The sequence below is a fragment of the Phoca vitulina genome, unplaced genomic scaffold, assembly GCF_004348235.1.
Source record: "Phoca vitulina isolate PV1807 unplaced genomic scaffold, GSC_HSeal_1.0 scaffold13, whole genome shotgun sequence".
Taxonomy (NCBI): Eukaryota; Metazoa; Chordata; class Mammalia; order Carnivora; family Phocidae; genus Phoca; species Phoca vitulina.
Window position 1 is genome coordinate 23,641,717 of NW_022589716.1, and position 17,013 is coordinate 23,658,729.

A 17,013-nucleotide genomic window follows, 5' to 3' on the forward strand; every position below is an offset into this window, starting at 1 on the left:
CCGATGCGGGACTCCAGGATCATGACCTGAGCCGAAGGCAGTCGCTTAACCAACTGAGCCACCCAGGCGCCCAAGGCTGCCTTTTTGACGGGAATGAGAGGAGTAATTGCGGCCCTCCTCTTGGTCTCACACTCTCCCGTAAGAGAGGACTTGCAGAATGCACAGCCACCACGTGTGTGGAGACACAGCTGAAAACTCTGAACACTTGGAGGTTTCTTTTCCCCTTGAGCCGACCAAAGCATCATGTAGCAATTTTACTGTGTCTGCGCTAAGAAAGATACTTGATGCGCATTGCTCTGGCTGGGGCTCAACTTCCTCCCTATTGCAGAGAGCAGCAATGAGGTCTGGTCCACACAGAGGTGCCTGTGCCTTGGTGGAGAAAGTAAAAGAAACTGGATACAAAGTTTCTGACTTAGAGACATTTACGTTCTCAACAACTGTAAAGGGAGTTAAGGGCACATTTAGAGGGATTGACAAGGATAAGAAAGAGAACCCACAAGGAACTCTTGTTTCGAAAGATATTTGTCAAAAGAGAAACAAAATGTTTATGTTGCTGAAACAAACCTTCTGGTACTGTATGGAAGAATCAAACTGAAAAGATTTGGCTAAGAGATAAAGGATCCAATCTACCAATCATCCAGGCTCATTGTTATTTATAGCTTAACTTGGAATCATAATGAACACCTGAGAGAAAAGCAAATTCCTCTTCAGACTTATTTGAGATATAGAAGTTTGCTGCAGGGATGCCTGGGGGGCTCAGTCGGTTAAGCGGCTGCCTTCGGCTCAAGTTATGATCCCAGGGTCCTGGGATGGAGCCCCGCATTGGGCTCCCTACTCGGTGGAGAGCCTGCTTCTCCCTCCCCCTCTGCTTGTGCTCTCTCTTTCTGTCAAATAAATGAATGAAAGACTTTTTTTATTTTTTTAAAGAAGTTTGCTGCAGATTTAAATGGGACAATAAGGAAAAATGATTTTTTTTTTTTTTAAGTTCTCTAAAGATATTGGCAGGCCCTGATCTAGAACAGTAAAACTGCCCATACAAAACCCAAAGCTTTGGCTAAAACATCTTTGCACCCTGAGTACACGAAGGTGTTAATAAATGTTTGTACATTTTTCAACAATATCATGGGTTGGGATAAATTAACCATCTACATAACTTTTGTGCCAAGTATATATACACGTCAAAGAGGGAAAAAAAAAATCTCAAATTATTTGTTCTTTATTCATGCCAGAAACAACCGTGTACAAAAACTAAGCTTCCCCCCAAAATGCAATTGCTCGATTTACCTAGGAGTCTTTTAAATAAAAAATAATCCTGGGTCTCAGCTGGTGAGTTCTGTTGTGATAAGGCAAGTAAATACATGTAATTACAAAATTACCATCTTCAAAGAGGAGAGTAATCCTTTCCTTACCCACTGGTAAAACAGCTTGTACTTATACAGCTGAGAAGAAAGATTTGTCCATAAAATCCCACTAAATCAAGCCTGATTTGATTGATTAAAACTTTCCTCATCAAAACATTTCTAATACACCGTGTGTGGCAACGGAGTCTTGAAAATATGGGTCACAGATTAATGAGAATTATGGCAAGGATCTTGGATCTTCTAAATGGCCACTTAACAAGCAAAACTAACTTCTTTATTTATAGGAAGTAGTTACTACTAACAAAACCTGTTACTGGCTTTTGAAATGCCTGTTATCTTGGTCATTAAAAATCTGACATTTGTTTAGACTATACAGCCATGTGTCAGAGATTCTGAAACTTAGCAAGCTAACAAATGTTAGCAATAATCATTATTTATTATTGTAATTCAGACCCCAGTCTGAATTCTTCTACCACACTAGCTCTTATGTGTCACTAAGCTTTATCACAGATGCTGGGATGATGGCCACCTTTTCCCATCTCCCTTTCACTAGCTGGATGATGGTGCACATTCTGGGAATGTGAACCAATTTTAACAATATGAATAAATATAATTGAAAAACTCATCAGTTAAAACAGAAAGTACAGTGTTAAATCAAATTAAATAGCAACTACCAGTAGAATTGTCCAAAATGTTCCTGCCTCTTTATACCACTTTGTTTTCCTCTGTCAGCACAGATGATGAAGAGTTGTTTGTTCAGAAAAAAAAGATCCATATCATGCTCTAAGGTTGGGTAAAATATGGCTGAATGCACAGACATATGTGGGAGAATTTGTGTTCCAACCCAGAGAAAGCTAATGAAAAATTTATATTGAGTCTAAGAGAAATTCCTCAAAAGGTCCTGGTAGTTAGCAACTGTTCCCCACTGGAAGCACTGAGAACCAGACTTTCTGTGACAGGAGATTTTTGGTTTGGGTTGGTTTTTCCTTTTAAATAAGCTGCACTGCAGGAGAACAGTTTCCACGGCAGCAAGACCTGAGTGTGGTTTACTGGGGGACTTCAAAATGGGTTGACTTACCCATTTTTCTATCACATTTCTCCTTGCTAAATTCCTCCATCTCTACCTCCACACGTGTTCCATCTGATGTTACAGGTTCATCTCAACTAAGGATGACTGTACCCCAGCGTTATACTCTTCCATTCTCTCTAGCTAGTTCCCACTTCTGACTTTCCCCAGTTCGTCAACCATCCTTCCTTCTCCTGGTCATTAGATTTAAAACCCAATGCCCCTCTTTTTTCTCTCATTTCCTCTCCTATCTCTGCTGTTGTCTACTCTACTTTTAGTCTACATGGCAATCCTGCCTGGGTTTTTAGATTCTAGCTAATGTTGTAGACTCTGGCTACTGACATGATTTTCCCACTTCATTTCCCAGCCATAATATGTTGCTGCAAAGCCACATTACTCTCTCCAGGACAGCCTTCTGATCTACCCGGGTCCTGGGTTTCAGGTTTTACCACTATTATGGTCCTGGTACCAACTGCAAAGTATGGAACAGATCCGATGCCTTGCTTCTGATCCTTTACCAAATTCCCTCCCCTTTCCTTTCCAATGATTCAAATCTTCTTATTTCCATGCTCATCTGGGAAACTCTCCTTTTATAATATCTCTCTGCTAACTCACATCTCTAAATGTACTATAATTATAGTAGTCAATGTTGAGTAAGCTTAAAAAGGAGACTATGCCAAAGAAAGTGGGCTGAGCTACACAGGCACTCAGCTTAAGGGACACATTTTACAGGAGTCTGCATTCCCTTAACATAAAGAGCACTGGCTTGTTTTTTCTTTAGTTCCTTTTACAGGGCCTTTATGGGTAATACCATCACTGATTTTCTTCATTTTGTTATCTCTGATTAGTGCCAAGAGCAGAGTTAAAGTAGAATTCTTCACTTTTCTTTTGTACCAACACAACGTGGGGGCGGGTCTGATTTGGTGTGGGCTGTTGGTTTCCCAGAAATCACATATGGATATTAGTGACCTTCATACAAACCATGTTGAGTGCAAGAGACATTTTTCACACAAGAGACTAATTCCTACAAGAGGAAGAAAAGAACACCAGTAGAACTCCAGAAATGTCGAAAGCATTCCTGCTTTTCGTTTCTTGATAAAAGGCTCTCGATGCTTCTTATGGGATAGGGGCCATTCCAGGGAAGGAGAGGAGTGGCAACGAGGTCACCATGGATATTTTTAGTCTACATAAATTTGGGGGGACAGTATCCTTTTTGAGTTCTTCTCAAATCATCACATTCAATTCTCCATGGTACATTGCATGGTGGACATTGCAAGGTATGGATATTTGCAAAGATTCCACAAGCTCTGCTGGTAGCTCTCTGGGATGCCCCGACGGCTACCGCTACTAAGACAGAAGCAGTCTATTAAGGCCAACACCCGTTAACATTTTTTTTTTTTTTTTTAAAGATTTTATTTATTTATTTGAGAGAGAGCATGAGAAGGGGGAGGGTCAGAGGGAGAAGCAGACTCCCCGCCGAGCAGGGAGTCCGATGCGGGACTCGATCCCGAGACTCCAGGATCATGACCTGAGCCGAAGGCAGTGGCTTAACCAACTGAGCCACCCAGGCGCCCAACATTTTGAATCTATTATCTTGTATTGTTCATTTTTCTTTTTTCTTTTTGTTTTATTTCCCCATTTATCTAGTAACTAACATGGCTTTTTCTATTTCTACACATCCTACTTAATATCTAAAGCTCAATGACCCACACACAGTATTTATTATGTTAATTAATGAATTAAAAAAAACACAAGCATCTATTTTGGAAGTACACTAACTTAAAAGATACAAATCTGATTGTCTAACAAACTGAGAAATTTCAAAGCTTCTTCCTAGTGGCTCAGATAGACCTCCGAGGCAGGCAACAGAGTTATCAGGGGAGAAAACGTTGGACGTGGTATTTTGCATAGTTCAGCATGTGTATTATCCAGATACACACAATACGGATAAATGAGAGGGCTCATTTAATACTTCTGGAACACTAAGTGCAGCGTGAAAATAAGAGAAGTGTTCCTTTTTAAGAAAAAATAGTGAAGTAGAAAAGTAAACTGGGGTAACTTTCTTTTCTATGAATATACTTAAAATTAATAATTATGGGCCTCTACTAAGCCACTCAGGCACACGGGATCACAAGAAAGGAGCCCACAAAAGTATACACTCATTTCTAGTCATTTCTAAGCAACAGACACGAGTCTAATCTGCTTAAAGAGACTTGCTCCCCTTGAAGAACACAAGCAGAGATGACTTTTAGAACCTGAGGGTTATTGGTCACTTGGACCCTGAAAACACTGTGACATCCATTGATGAACCCACTAACTTCTTGATCAATTTTTTCATTGCAGCCTTTCCAGTAATTTCCCTTTTATTGAAATTATTTTTATAGGGATCAATTATGTCGCATTTACATTTTTAAGAAGATTTAATTCATTCATATGTCCATATGGTGCAGACCTACATTTGTAAGGCAGAGAGCCTCAGGGAGAAAGGTGAATGGCAGAGAGTGAGAGAAAAAAGAAATAGAAAGAAAGAGGCAAACAGAAAACAAAACAAAACAGGCTGCAACTATTCTGGAATCTTGACCTCAAAGGACAGGGATACACAGCAGGGTCAAAATATCCCTGGACTTGATCTGGAGGGGAAGGTGTCTAGGGAATTATGGCACTGGCACAGAAGCTGGGGAAACTGAGCTGTCCCAAGAAGAGCACTGCAGAATTCTACTCCTGGGGCTGCTTGGTCACTGTAATCTGAACTTGTTGAGCAGGTGGACAGGCCTTCGGCACAGGTTCTCATACCGGAGTGCCTGTTTTTGCATCTCTACTACAGTGGTTTTCAAAGTGTGGTCCACAGAACCCGAGGGGAAGTCCCTGACGTAAAAACTACTTTTATCATAATAATAACAATACTCTCTGTCAGCACAGGGGCAGGTAAAATAACTGGCATGTTACCATGGAATCAAAGGTGTGGCACCAAGCTGTAGGAATGGCCACTGTCTTTTCACCACCACGCACTTGGAATAAGAAGTTGCCACTTGCAAGTAAGAATGTCCTTGATGGACAGTAAATGAATATTAATTTTATTAACTCTCAACTCCTGAGCATAGGACTTTTGAATACTCTGAGTGACTGAGTGGCAAGTACACATAAAACAAGTCTGGTGTATCCTGAACTACGATGGTTGTTCTAAAAAAATGCGTTTGTGCAACTGTCTGAGTAGCAAGCTAAACCACCCACTTCTCTATGGAACATTATATTTTCTTGGAAGAATGACGGACACACTGTGGTTATCCTGACTTAGGAATGTGGCACCCATTTTCTCCAAAACGAGTGAAGCGAGGCTGTCACTTTGAGGAAAACAGCTGACTGTTGTGCAGCCGATGATAAAATTTATACCTTATTTAAAGTGAAAATTAGATTTCTGGAAAAGCTGCATCTACCACCTTGATAGCATCCCAATATTTAGACGTTTTTGCCAATGAGAATGGTGTGATAGGAACAAATATGAATTTTTTGATATTGTGTGTTGAAATGTGCCAACCTTTGGAAGATCTGCATAATTCAGTATTTTTCCATGTGCATGGTACTGTAAACCATACATGTATAAGATCCATTTAATGTGCAAGACAGATCTATTGATTTTTATATAACAGAGTATGAAGTCCACTGAAATACTTTCAGATTTCACATAATACTAATCTTTAAAAAGAAACTATAACTTATTAACTTTAGTGTAGTACCAATAAAGAAAATTCACAACTATATGAAATGGTTATTAAAAACCCCTCCATTTTTCAAATAGATATCTCCATGAGGCCATATTTTCCTCACACACTTCAACCAAAACAACATATTGCAACAGATATAATGCAGAAGCAAATATTAAGCTAGACAGTAAATAAAGGGATTTGCAAAAATGTAAAACAGTGCTGCTATCCTCACTAAAATTTTTAAAAGATATTTTTCATAAAATGTATAGCATATATATTTATAAATAAAATATACAATATAAAATTATTGTTGAAAAAGTATTTTAAAAGTTCCAAGTAGTTATACCTGTTACCAAATTAATTTATTAATTCAATAATTTAATTAATTATGTAATCAATTAATACCAACAGTTATAACCCAAAATAAACCTGAGCTCTTTAGGGTCTTCAATTTTAACAAGTAAAGGAGTTCTAAGACCAAAAGTTTCAACAACCATTGCTCTCCCATGATGAATATATCTTGGAGTAGCATTTCTCAGAGTGTTTCAAAGCACTAACCTCATGAAGTGATCCATACCTGAAATGAGTTTAGAAAATCTGGAGAATCATAACCTATGCCATTCTTGGAGAGAGGCAGTCCTTACCAGCCTGTTAGAGACTCAGAGAAGTATTTCTGTAGAACATCTGTTTCCTCCTACTTAGCCCAGTGTTTCTTTATGTTGTCTCAGGAAGTCTGCATGTGCAAAACATGCTGGGCACCTGATCCTGGGCACTGTGGAAATCTACTGACTCACCTTCCAGCCGGACCACCAGGGGCACCTTGAGTTCCAGCTCTCGACAGGCTTTGGTGATCCCATTGGCAATGATGGCACAGTTGACAATTCCACCAAAAATATTGACAAGGATGGCTTCCACCTGAAATCCAAAATAGGAAGGTGCCCGTCAAAACGCTGTTGGCCGGCATTCTCAAAATTAACTGCCTGAGCAATAGAGACAATTAGAATAAGACTTGTTGTTATTGCTGTTTTTTTTAAACACAGAATATAAAATATAGGACAAAAGGCCCACAAAATGTTAAAAAAGTTAAAATTTAGTACTGAATCAGTAAATAGCAATATGTATCATTACCCTATTAACTCATATTCTCTGATCACTCAATTCTCTGAACTCAACATGAAATCAATCACCACTCATTTATTACATACTCTGTTCTGCTTTTTCTTATATTGTTGTCTAGAACTGTTCCTTTATGAGTAGTGTCATTTAAAATTTTATGTACTTATTTCTTTCCCTCCCCCATGTTTTATATTTAAATTTTTATCTGTCACGAGCTTTAGGGAGTATTTCAAAAGTAGGAACGTAGTGATTATTTGTTGTTTTGTTTTAGTAGGTAAAGATTCAAGCTTTTCCATGCTTCCTTATTACCTCTTTGATATGCTAGAGGTATATTCTCAAAAGCCAGAAATAGTTTAATTATCTTAGATAACAACATTTTTGATTAAAAAAATGAGCCCCAAAAGAATGAGATACAAGTTCATACCACAAGTAAGGATCTGAGGAAAGTTAAGTCAGTGACTGGAAATTTTTCAGAAATGTAAATTTAAACCCATCATGTTAACCTGTTTGTATGTATCCCATATTCAAAGGCATGTGGGCAAAAAAAAAAAAAAAAAAAAAGACTCGTACTGACTTGATAAATAGGTGTAAGAAAATCCTGTATAATTAACAGAAGAACAAGATAATGAAGAGAATTCATTACCTAGATTAATTGATAACACCCACAGAAAATGGCTATTCATCAAGCTGGAGGCATCAAAATTCCAACGATGGCATCACAATTAAATTAGGGTACACCAAAGCATATATATGTGTGCTGCATGCCATTTTAAAATCCTATTATTTCAATATGCTAAATTAACTTCACAAAATATATGAGGAGGGACACCTGGGTGGCTCAGCTGGGTAAGCATCCGACTTTTGTTTTTTTCAGCTCAGGTCACGATCTCAGGGTCGTGAAATCAAGGCCTGCGTGGAGCTCCACGCTCCACGGGGAGTCTGTTTGGACATTCTCTCCCTCTGCTCCTTCCCCTACTCTCTCTCTCAATTAAATAAATCTTTAAAAAAAAACATACAAGAAAAGAATGTCTTACATGTGTTCTGCACTTAACTGTTTCAGAAAGTACCCAACATGAACCCTTATTTTAAATTTTGATTCTTGCCTGAACCCTATTCAGTCAGCCCAGTGAAGCTTAGCCCTCTGTAGCTAAGAAAGCTACACAGAGAATTCACATGATGTGCTCTGAGGTTACACAGCTAACATGTTGCAGTGGTGAGGCTCAAAGTCAGCTCTCATTCTTCATGCGTGCCAGCTACTAGCACTGGAAGCCTGGGCAAGCGACATACCCTGTCCTGAACATGGTTTCTTTATCTAAAAGGAGGGAGTAACAGTCCCTAGTCTCTAAGGTTGTTGAGAGGCCTAAATGAGATAATACACATGAAATGCTTAGTACATGCCTGTAAGGAACTTAACGGACATTTATACATGCATTTATTTCAGCAAGCAACAACGAGCATGGACAAGTTACCTAGACAACATGTAAGAAAGAAGAAAACCTCTCTCAGTACACTACAGCTATGCTGAATTAGAACAGAACAGAGGCACACACTTAGTGAAGCTCAATAAAAAGGTAACGTCTTAAGAATAAAATAAATGAGCAATATTTTTCAAACCAATTAGAGATTGGGGCCACTCCCCAAACAGAAACCTCCCATTACCATTCACAGCAGGCTGACTGGTAAGCAGAAGCTTGCTTTCTAATGACAGCTATTAAATGCTGTTAGCACCGGGGCTTGGTACAGCAGTAGTCTCCAAATAGCTGTGGGATGGAGAGGAACTTGCCAAAACAATGGAATAAAAAACACTCAAGAGCAATAATGACTCCACGGGGCCCGAGAGAGAAACTCAGGAACCGCTGAGGCTTACGCAGGTTTGTGCACAAGGACTAGTGCTTTTCTAGTAAAGTACACACAGCCACATGTACATCTCTGCCATGTTTCAACCTGTACATTCTTTAAAGATGAATTCAGAGGTCAACAATTTCTTGGTGAGCTTTTCCCGCCTCATCAAGTTAGGGTGAACGGCTCGGTTTCATCCATCTTTATAGGGTAGTTATAGCTCACACAACAAACGCATGTGAATTCACCTAAATAAGAAGGAGTAGGGGAGTGAGAAGAAGGGAAGAGGCCCAGGACCCCACGACTCAATGCTCTTCCGTGGGTTCCTGCCCTGCAGTGAGTGTCAAATCTGAGCTCTGGATTTGGTGGTGCTCAGCTTCCATGAGGCTCTCATATGTCAGTATCTCATAGCATCGGGCAATAAAAATAGATACCCTTCATTCAGCAACTTGTACCTGAAAGTAAGCCAACCACGTGCACTGGCACTGAACCCAAGGAAAAGCCCTTTTTTCCAACAGTGGAGGAATGATTAGTTGCCTTTGTTAGACTCACTGAGAAATGGACTGTTGTTCTCCCGTGGAGTTTATTCACCTCTCACCCTGCATCCCCATCCCCAGTGTGGAACTCCCTTGTGGGGATCGCCTTTGTGCTCCTCCACAACAAGACCATGTAGTTTGTCCAGCGACAGCTAGCGCAATCCACAACATGGCATAGTCATCTAATAAATGGTGGTTTCAAGAGTGAATTAATTAAATTAATTTCAGTAGATGCTTAATGACCATCCTCCTTGTACCGGGTACAGAGTGAAGGGCTTAGGATATGGAGATGAATAAGATATCATCACTGTCCTCAAAGAATTCAAAGACGAGTTTGAGAGCCAGACCAGTAAAATGGCAGTTACAACCCAAAGTCTACAGATGATTCACAGAACTAAGCCCAGGGTGGGACAGCGATGCAGACAGCTACCATGGAAGAGGTGATGTTCTGGTCAACAAAGAAAGGGAAAGAGTAGGAAGTCAGGTAGCAGAGAGCAGCCAGGATGAAGGCAGAGAGGGGTTACCCAACTTAGTTAGTTCAGGATCTACAGACTAAATGGGGAAGTAGCCCAAGATGGTATGGTTACAGAGTTGCAGGTGCCAGAAGCCAGGGATGAGAACTTGGCTCTTTTTGCTTATTCCTTCCCTTTCCAGAGCTGGGTGAAGGCAGGTGTTGAAAGCAGCCTCCCTTGGAGGGGGCTAGAGGGGCAGTCATAGGAGAGGCAGGGAGGGACAGAGAAAGAACAAGCACATGAGCAAACATGAGCTGAGAAATACAGTCCATGGGAGAGCATAAGAGAAGGAGGGAGGAAGGGAGAGAGGGAGGGGGAGAGAGAGAAAAAGAGAGAGAGAGAGAGAGAGAGAGGCTGAGAATGCAAAAGGGAGAGAGAGGGAAAGTTGGTGTGGAAGAAAGAAGGAGAGAGTTTAACCAATACTAACAACGCAGTTAGGACTTCTACGAGAACAGGAAGACACAGCAGTACTCACAAGCTGCTTAACTCAGGGAAAGGGGATTGTTTAGAACACTTGCTGCACCACAGAGCCCGGGGACGAAAATCAGCACCCAGGGTGGAGGGAAGACCCCACTCCACCAGAGATGATGCCATTCTCTCCCACTGTAAAGTAATTTGCTGCGGTCACGCACTTCAGCGGAAATCTGATTTAAGGTTTCACTCTGGGCCAATTTCTATAATTAACGACTGTAATCTACAGTCTCAAACTGAGAATGAAATTAAGACGGTTTGAAAATGAAAGCCTCATGACATCATTATTATTATTTAGCATTTATAAAGCATGTCCAATTTTCGATGTGTGCCTCACGTGTCCATTCATTATTACAATCACTAACTGTTGTTCCATGACAATACCAATAGCAACTTTAAGTAGTCTTTTTGTTTTGTTTTGTTTTCCTGGCAAAGAGAATGTTTAAAAAAAAAAAAAAAAAAAGTCAGTGGTTAGGTATATTTAGGTACCAAGAGACTTTCCTGGAAGATTCCTAAGTGCTTTTACGAACAGGCTTCTCCCAATTCTCAGGTGAGAATTACAAGGGTTGCTATTTACAGTTTCAGAAAAGTTGAAGATCATCTAGTGAGGCAGATCCAGTGCCAGAAACACCGCGAAGGCCCCCGGCCCCCGACGGCGACTCCCACGCCGAGGTCTGCGGTGGCTTGTTGGCAGTTGTGCAGGTGATCGGACAAGCCAAATGCGGGTTTTTCAAATGTCTGTGTGTGTTTGACTTTGCAAAATATACTCTGGCTGCAAATTTGAGTCCACAATTAAAAGTAAAGAATGAACTTCAAAAGCAAAAAGCTTTATCAAGCTCCTTTCAACCCCGAATAAACAAACCAACCAACAGAATCACTACTAAAACCCTTTTTGGCAACATCATCTTTTTGAGTATCTGATGAACGTTAGGGAACCCCAGACAGATTAAACTCACACACACAATAATATTTTTGGATAATTTTAGATTAAATCCTACGACCAAACGCTCCTTTAGGATTTGGCCTCAAAGGCAGATAATGGTAAAGGATAACACATAGCGTCTGTGCGTACGGTAAGAGTAGGAGTTTCAGGGGAATTGTGAGTTCTCTGGAACTATTTATAAAATGCTGTTTGAATGAGTACTTTTCTGGGAAAAGTGTCCATAAGAAAGCAAGAGTAATAATAGTTACAAACAACAATAGCTAATGTTTACCGGGCATTTAGCAGATGGTAGACAGGATTCTAATTATTCTACATGTATTGACGTGTTTAACAAATGAGTAGTATATGAGGTGGGCATAATTATTTTTCCACTTTACAGATAAGAACACAGAAGGTACTAAAGTCCTGGAGAATCACTGGGTCCATCACTTCATCTACTGTCAAATATCTTTCAGAGCCAGCAAACGAGGACCTACAATATGTACCATGCTTACTATTTTCCCCATTCATTACCACAGCTGACTCCACCGCAAGCATGGAAAGCAGGGGCTGCCTACCCCATCCTCAGATGAGAAAAGGCAAGTTCAGAGAGATACAAACAATCCTGTACTAATGATGTAGCCAGCATGTCATCAGGATCAAAAATTCAGTTTTCTTCAACATTATCCTACTTTTTTTAAAAAGACTTTATTTATTTATTCGACAGAGAGAGAGTGAGAGAGCACAAGCAGGGGGCGCGGCAGAGGGAGAGGGAGAAGCAGGCTTCCCACGGAGCAGGGAACCTGATGCGGGGCTCAATCCCAGGACCCTGGGATCATGACCTGAGCTGAAGGCAGATGCTTAACCGACTGAGCCACCCAGGTGACCCTATCCTGACTACTTTTAATGAAATGCCAGATTGCCCAATGAAAAGTGAGTCATTTTTTCAAAATAAACTTTTGAGGGCCTACTCTTTTCTGGGCACTCTTCTAACCATTGAGTGTATCCAGTAGCTAAGCTGTCAAAAGATATTTAAAGAAAAAAAACAGACAAAAATGTTCTATATTTGTATCTAAAGTTGCAAACTGTAATAACAGTTATCAGGGGAGAAAATAGGGGGTACTCTGAGATCACAGAACAGCACCCACGTTACACTGAGTAGTCAGGGAGGGCCTCTCATAGGCAGTGACATTTAACCTGGAATCAGGAGGACGGTCAGGAATAGACTATGGAAATTAAGAGAACGATGAAGAGTAAGTACCTCGAGACAAGAGGATATCACAGGCAAAGATAGAGAAGCAAAAAATAACGTGGTGGATTTGAGAAACTGAATAGAACCCAGAGTACCATGTACCTGGAGCTTGAGAAGTGGAGTGGTGGGAAATGAGATGGACCACCTTGGCTGGGGCCAAATGGCGCAGAGTCTTCACAGAATAAACACCATGAGAAGGAGTTTGAGAAGCTTCTGGTTTCAAGACAACTGCACAGCCTTCAGGGATGCTGGGAAGGGAACTATCATTCATTCAGCCTCCACAGTATATTTACATTAAGTTTATAAGATGGGTTTAATGACTTCCATTTTATGAACTGCCTGAGGCTCACAGAATTTAGGGTCTCCTAGCTGTTAAGAAGTCACAGTTCAAACCAAGGTCCGTTTCACCTTACCATAATACGTGGGCAATCTTAGGGGTGCCACTGACATATACCATACATATGGGGGCTGGCAAACATTCTCTTAAGGGATCGTCAGTAAATATTATAGGCTTTGTGGACTAGGCTGTGTCCCAACTACTCAATTCTGCCATTGCGGCATGAAAGCTGTCACAGACATTATGTATATGAATAGGTGTGGCTGTGTTCCAATAAAACTTTATTTACAAAAAAGCAAGTGGGCCAGATTTGGCCCATAAGCCATAGTTTGCCACCTCCTGACATAGACATGATTTGATTCATGGTTAGCCTCAAGTTCACTGCAACCACCACCCTGCCGCCTTTGCATCATTTGAAATCTCTCTGGTAGAACTTTTCACATCTTAAGTTCTCTTCCTTTGTTGCACCATGTTCTTGCCATCACTGTAGTAGCGGCTGATTAAATGAATGTGTCCATGCCAACTTTAATATCATTTCTCTGAAACAAAGTCTGTACCTTTCACAAATTCATAAACTGTCTTGAATGCCTCTTCATTATTCTCTTTCTCTCCCTAATGTTGGCTGGAAGCAAACAAATAAAACTTCACCAATAAGCAAGCCATTCTGTGACTGTTATTGCAAATGGTTAAGTACTGTACTGCGTTTAAAACATATTGTAGTATATACATTAAGCACAGTCAGTGCAACTACTGGGTTTTGCCTCTGCTTGTTCTAATTCAGCATGCTAACTTGGTCCCATTACAGTAGGAATGCTGAGAAAAATCAAGCAAGCATGTTTATACTAGGCGAGATAAGGGCATTTTTTTAATCACAAGTTATTTTAATTCTGAATGTTGTTCTTGGTTAAGCATCTGTTTTTGTTAAACTGCTTTTCTCTTTTTTGTTATTTTTATTTTCCTGCTGAATTCTAATCATGTCTTCTAATCCATTGGCAGCCAACGAAGGAAAATAAATGGTGAAGGAAATTAGATGCAGCTTGGATAATTGATGTTTGTATGCCTGGCTTTAATAAAAATACTCTGCTAAATGAGAGGGGAGTCTAAATGGATTCAGTCAATAAGGAAGTGACTCAGGTGAGGAATTCAATCTTGGGTTTTGTTGTAAACTTACAAATAAGCCGACAGCTCAGTTCAACTGGGATGAGCTGCTCTGGCTTGCTTTTCTACTTTTGGTTTGTTCTTGAAATTTGAAATTATTTTCTTTTGTGTGAATTTAAGCACTACGATCGCTGGGTTGAAGCAAATGACACACCCTCTAAATCTCTAGGAATGATAGGAGAACAAGAGTATTTCTTGAAGAACTCACCCTCTCACTCTGCCCTCTTAATTTCTTTGTGAGTTCACACAATCCAGCTTGAATCATCTCAGAATCAAAAGGAAGTATTTTAAACATCACCCTCCCTATCAAACATTTTGGCATTTTTAATTAATTGAGATAAACCTAACCATTTTATTCCTACTCTGCAGTCAGTTATTCCAAAACTGATAGCATGGAAATAGCACATGTGGATGAAAAATATTTGGATGGAGAGCCAAGTTTCCATTAGGCGTGATGTCTGAGAACAGCCAGAATGAACTGAGAGAAATGTGTCTAATTTGTCCTTGATCTATTCTCTTCTTCCTGAATTCCTTCTCGAGTTATATCCTGAAATCTTCTCCTCACTAAAGTAAGTAAAATGGTATGGAGGAATAACATGCATTGCATGTTCATTTTCCTAGGTGCTAGTAATTCCCCTAGGAAGTAAGCTGAGGCTCAAAGAGCTTCAAATAACTTGTTAAAGGGCATAGAGCTGGGAAGCAATGGAGCCATAAACTGGACCAAGCTAGTCTGACTTCAAAGTCCATGGTCTTTCTCCTTCCACTAGCTATCTCCCTATAACCAGTGACTTCCATGATTAGTCAAAAGCCCAACTCTACTTTGCTTCTATTCTAAATTTCAAGGGCACATTTCTGAGTCTTATATTCTAGTGCCCACATATTTCTTGCTTTCAAATCTCAGTGCCCCATTAAAATGGATCAGAGGTCAGATATCTTTTAGAGTTTTGTGGACCAATGGGTTTTGGTTCTGCACCACCCAATGTTTTCTGTTTACTGATAAAAGCATTGTCCAGAGCTTGTGGTTTGCAATCCCTACTTAGATGGGATTATAGAGTGATGATGATGCTATAAGAGTGGATCCTGGCCCTCAAAACCTAGAGTCTGTCCTGAAATAGAATAGATGTCTCTGCAAGACCCCTCTCTGCAGACTGAAAAGTCCTCTTGATCATTTCCGTCATGCTGAAATTTATCCCTTTGCCACTGTTATTATTATTAGAATATAGAAATATTAATTATTTCTAACGATGATCAGTAAAATTCTAATGGAGAATTATATCATTTGAGACATAATTGTTGATACAGATTTTAAGTATTAGGTGATGGAATGGTCACTGGAAAGTACAGTAACTCTGTGGGGCTATTTGGAGTACTGTGTTGAGAATAAGATTAGGGCCATGACCTGGTTCAGTGGGAGGGATCTGCCACCTATAAACAATGCCTGTCATGGCAGTGGGGGAAAAGAGTCACATCAGTTGCGTTTTATGTTTGTCTCCCTAATCTTCGAGTCATATAACACAAATTTTGATAATCAGAACTGCATGTCAACATTGCCATTCCTTTACAAAGAAAAATTAGACAGTAAGGAAACCTAATTCACATCTAGCATAATCATTACAATTTCAATAATTATGTATGTTTAAGTGTATAAAAACCAAAAAAAAAAAAAAATGAGTATCCAGCACTAGATAGGATAAAGGCATCTTCCATTATAAAAATTGGTTATTTTATTTTATTTTATTTTATTTATTTGAGAGAGAGGGAGAGGGGGGCAGGCAGAAAGAGAGGGAGAGAGAGAGAATCTTAAGCAGGCTCCACACCCAGTGCAGAGCCTGATGTGGGGCTCCATCTCAAAACCCTGAGATCATGATCTGAGCTGAAATCAAGAGTCAGATGCTTAACTGACTGAGCCACCCAGGTGCCTTGGTTATTTTAACAGGTTGAAAAAATACTATGAATACTTCAGCATAGAAATTATAAGGCCATACTTCCTCCCCAGATGAATGCCTGTTAGAAAGTGAAAGCTTTCCAGTGTGTGTCCTGGGAAGCTCTAGGCCTATGTAATGTTTTATGAAAAAAGTCATCTGATGAAACAGTATGGATTCTAGCTTATGAGAGCTTTAGCAAACAATCTGTGTCCTAATTTGCAACATCCTATTTTAGTCATTTTCTACAAGAGTCAAAAGGATGGAAGTTTGATCGCCAGTGAGTTCAGGAGTTGGTGTATTGAGTGTTTGAATGGCACATGGACCTAGGGTCCTTCTCCCCAAAGATACCAATCATGTCACTATTTGAATCATTTTTATAAGTAAGTGTCTGCAAAACTGGAAGGCTTTTGTAACTGAGAACACCAACCATGAATGCCAAGGCCAGTCCAAGGATCCTTGTCAATACAAATGGTTCCCTACTCGCTGGTAAACACTGTGGCTGGGGTTAAGTCAGCTATTAACAGGAAACAGGAAAAGGAAAAAAAAAAATCTAAAGATGGAAATGTTGGCTGGCATTATAAGCAGGCACAGGAGACAAGAAGTTAAAAGGACTGAAGGACACAGATATTTGAGGAAACAGCACAGACGTGTTTTTTATCCTTTGCAGAGACATCTCCCATATCCTTTTGAACTGAGAATCAGAACCATTGTTAAGATTACAAAAACCACTTGGATACCTAGAATGGCAAATATAAGGTTCTTTTTGAGTGTCATGTGTTCATAATAGCTCTTGCAAAAACTTCTATGATGTGTA

General features: G+C 40.0%; 1 protein-coding gene across 3 annotated transcripts in view; it reads right to left on the reverse strand.

Moving 5' to 3' along the window:
• The window catches only part of SUCLG2 (succinate-CoA ligase GDP-forming subunit beta), a 410,084-nt gene that overhangs the window by 167,933 nt on the left and 225,138 nt on the right, over positions 1-17,013 (reverse strand). For all 3 annotated transcript variants that reach the window (XM_032411719.1, XM_032411718.1, XM_032411720.1), the window contains exon 10: positions 6,926-7,046. In XM_032411719.1, coding sequence (XP_032267610.1) covers positions 6,926-7,046 — 121 coding nt within the window. The remainder of the gene's footprint in view (positions 1-6,925; positions 7,047-17,013) is intronic.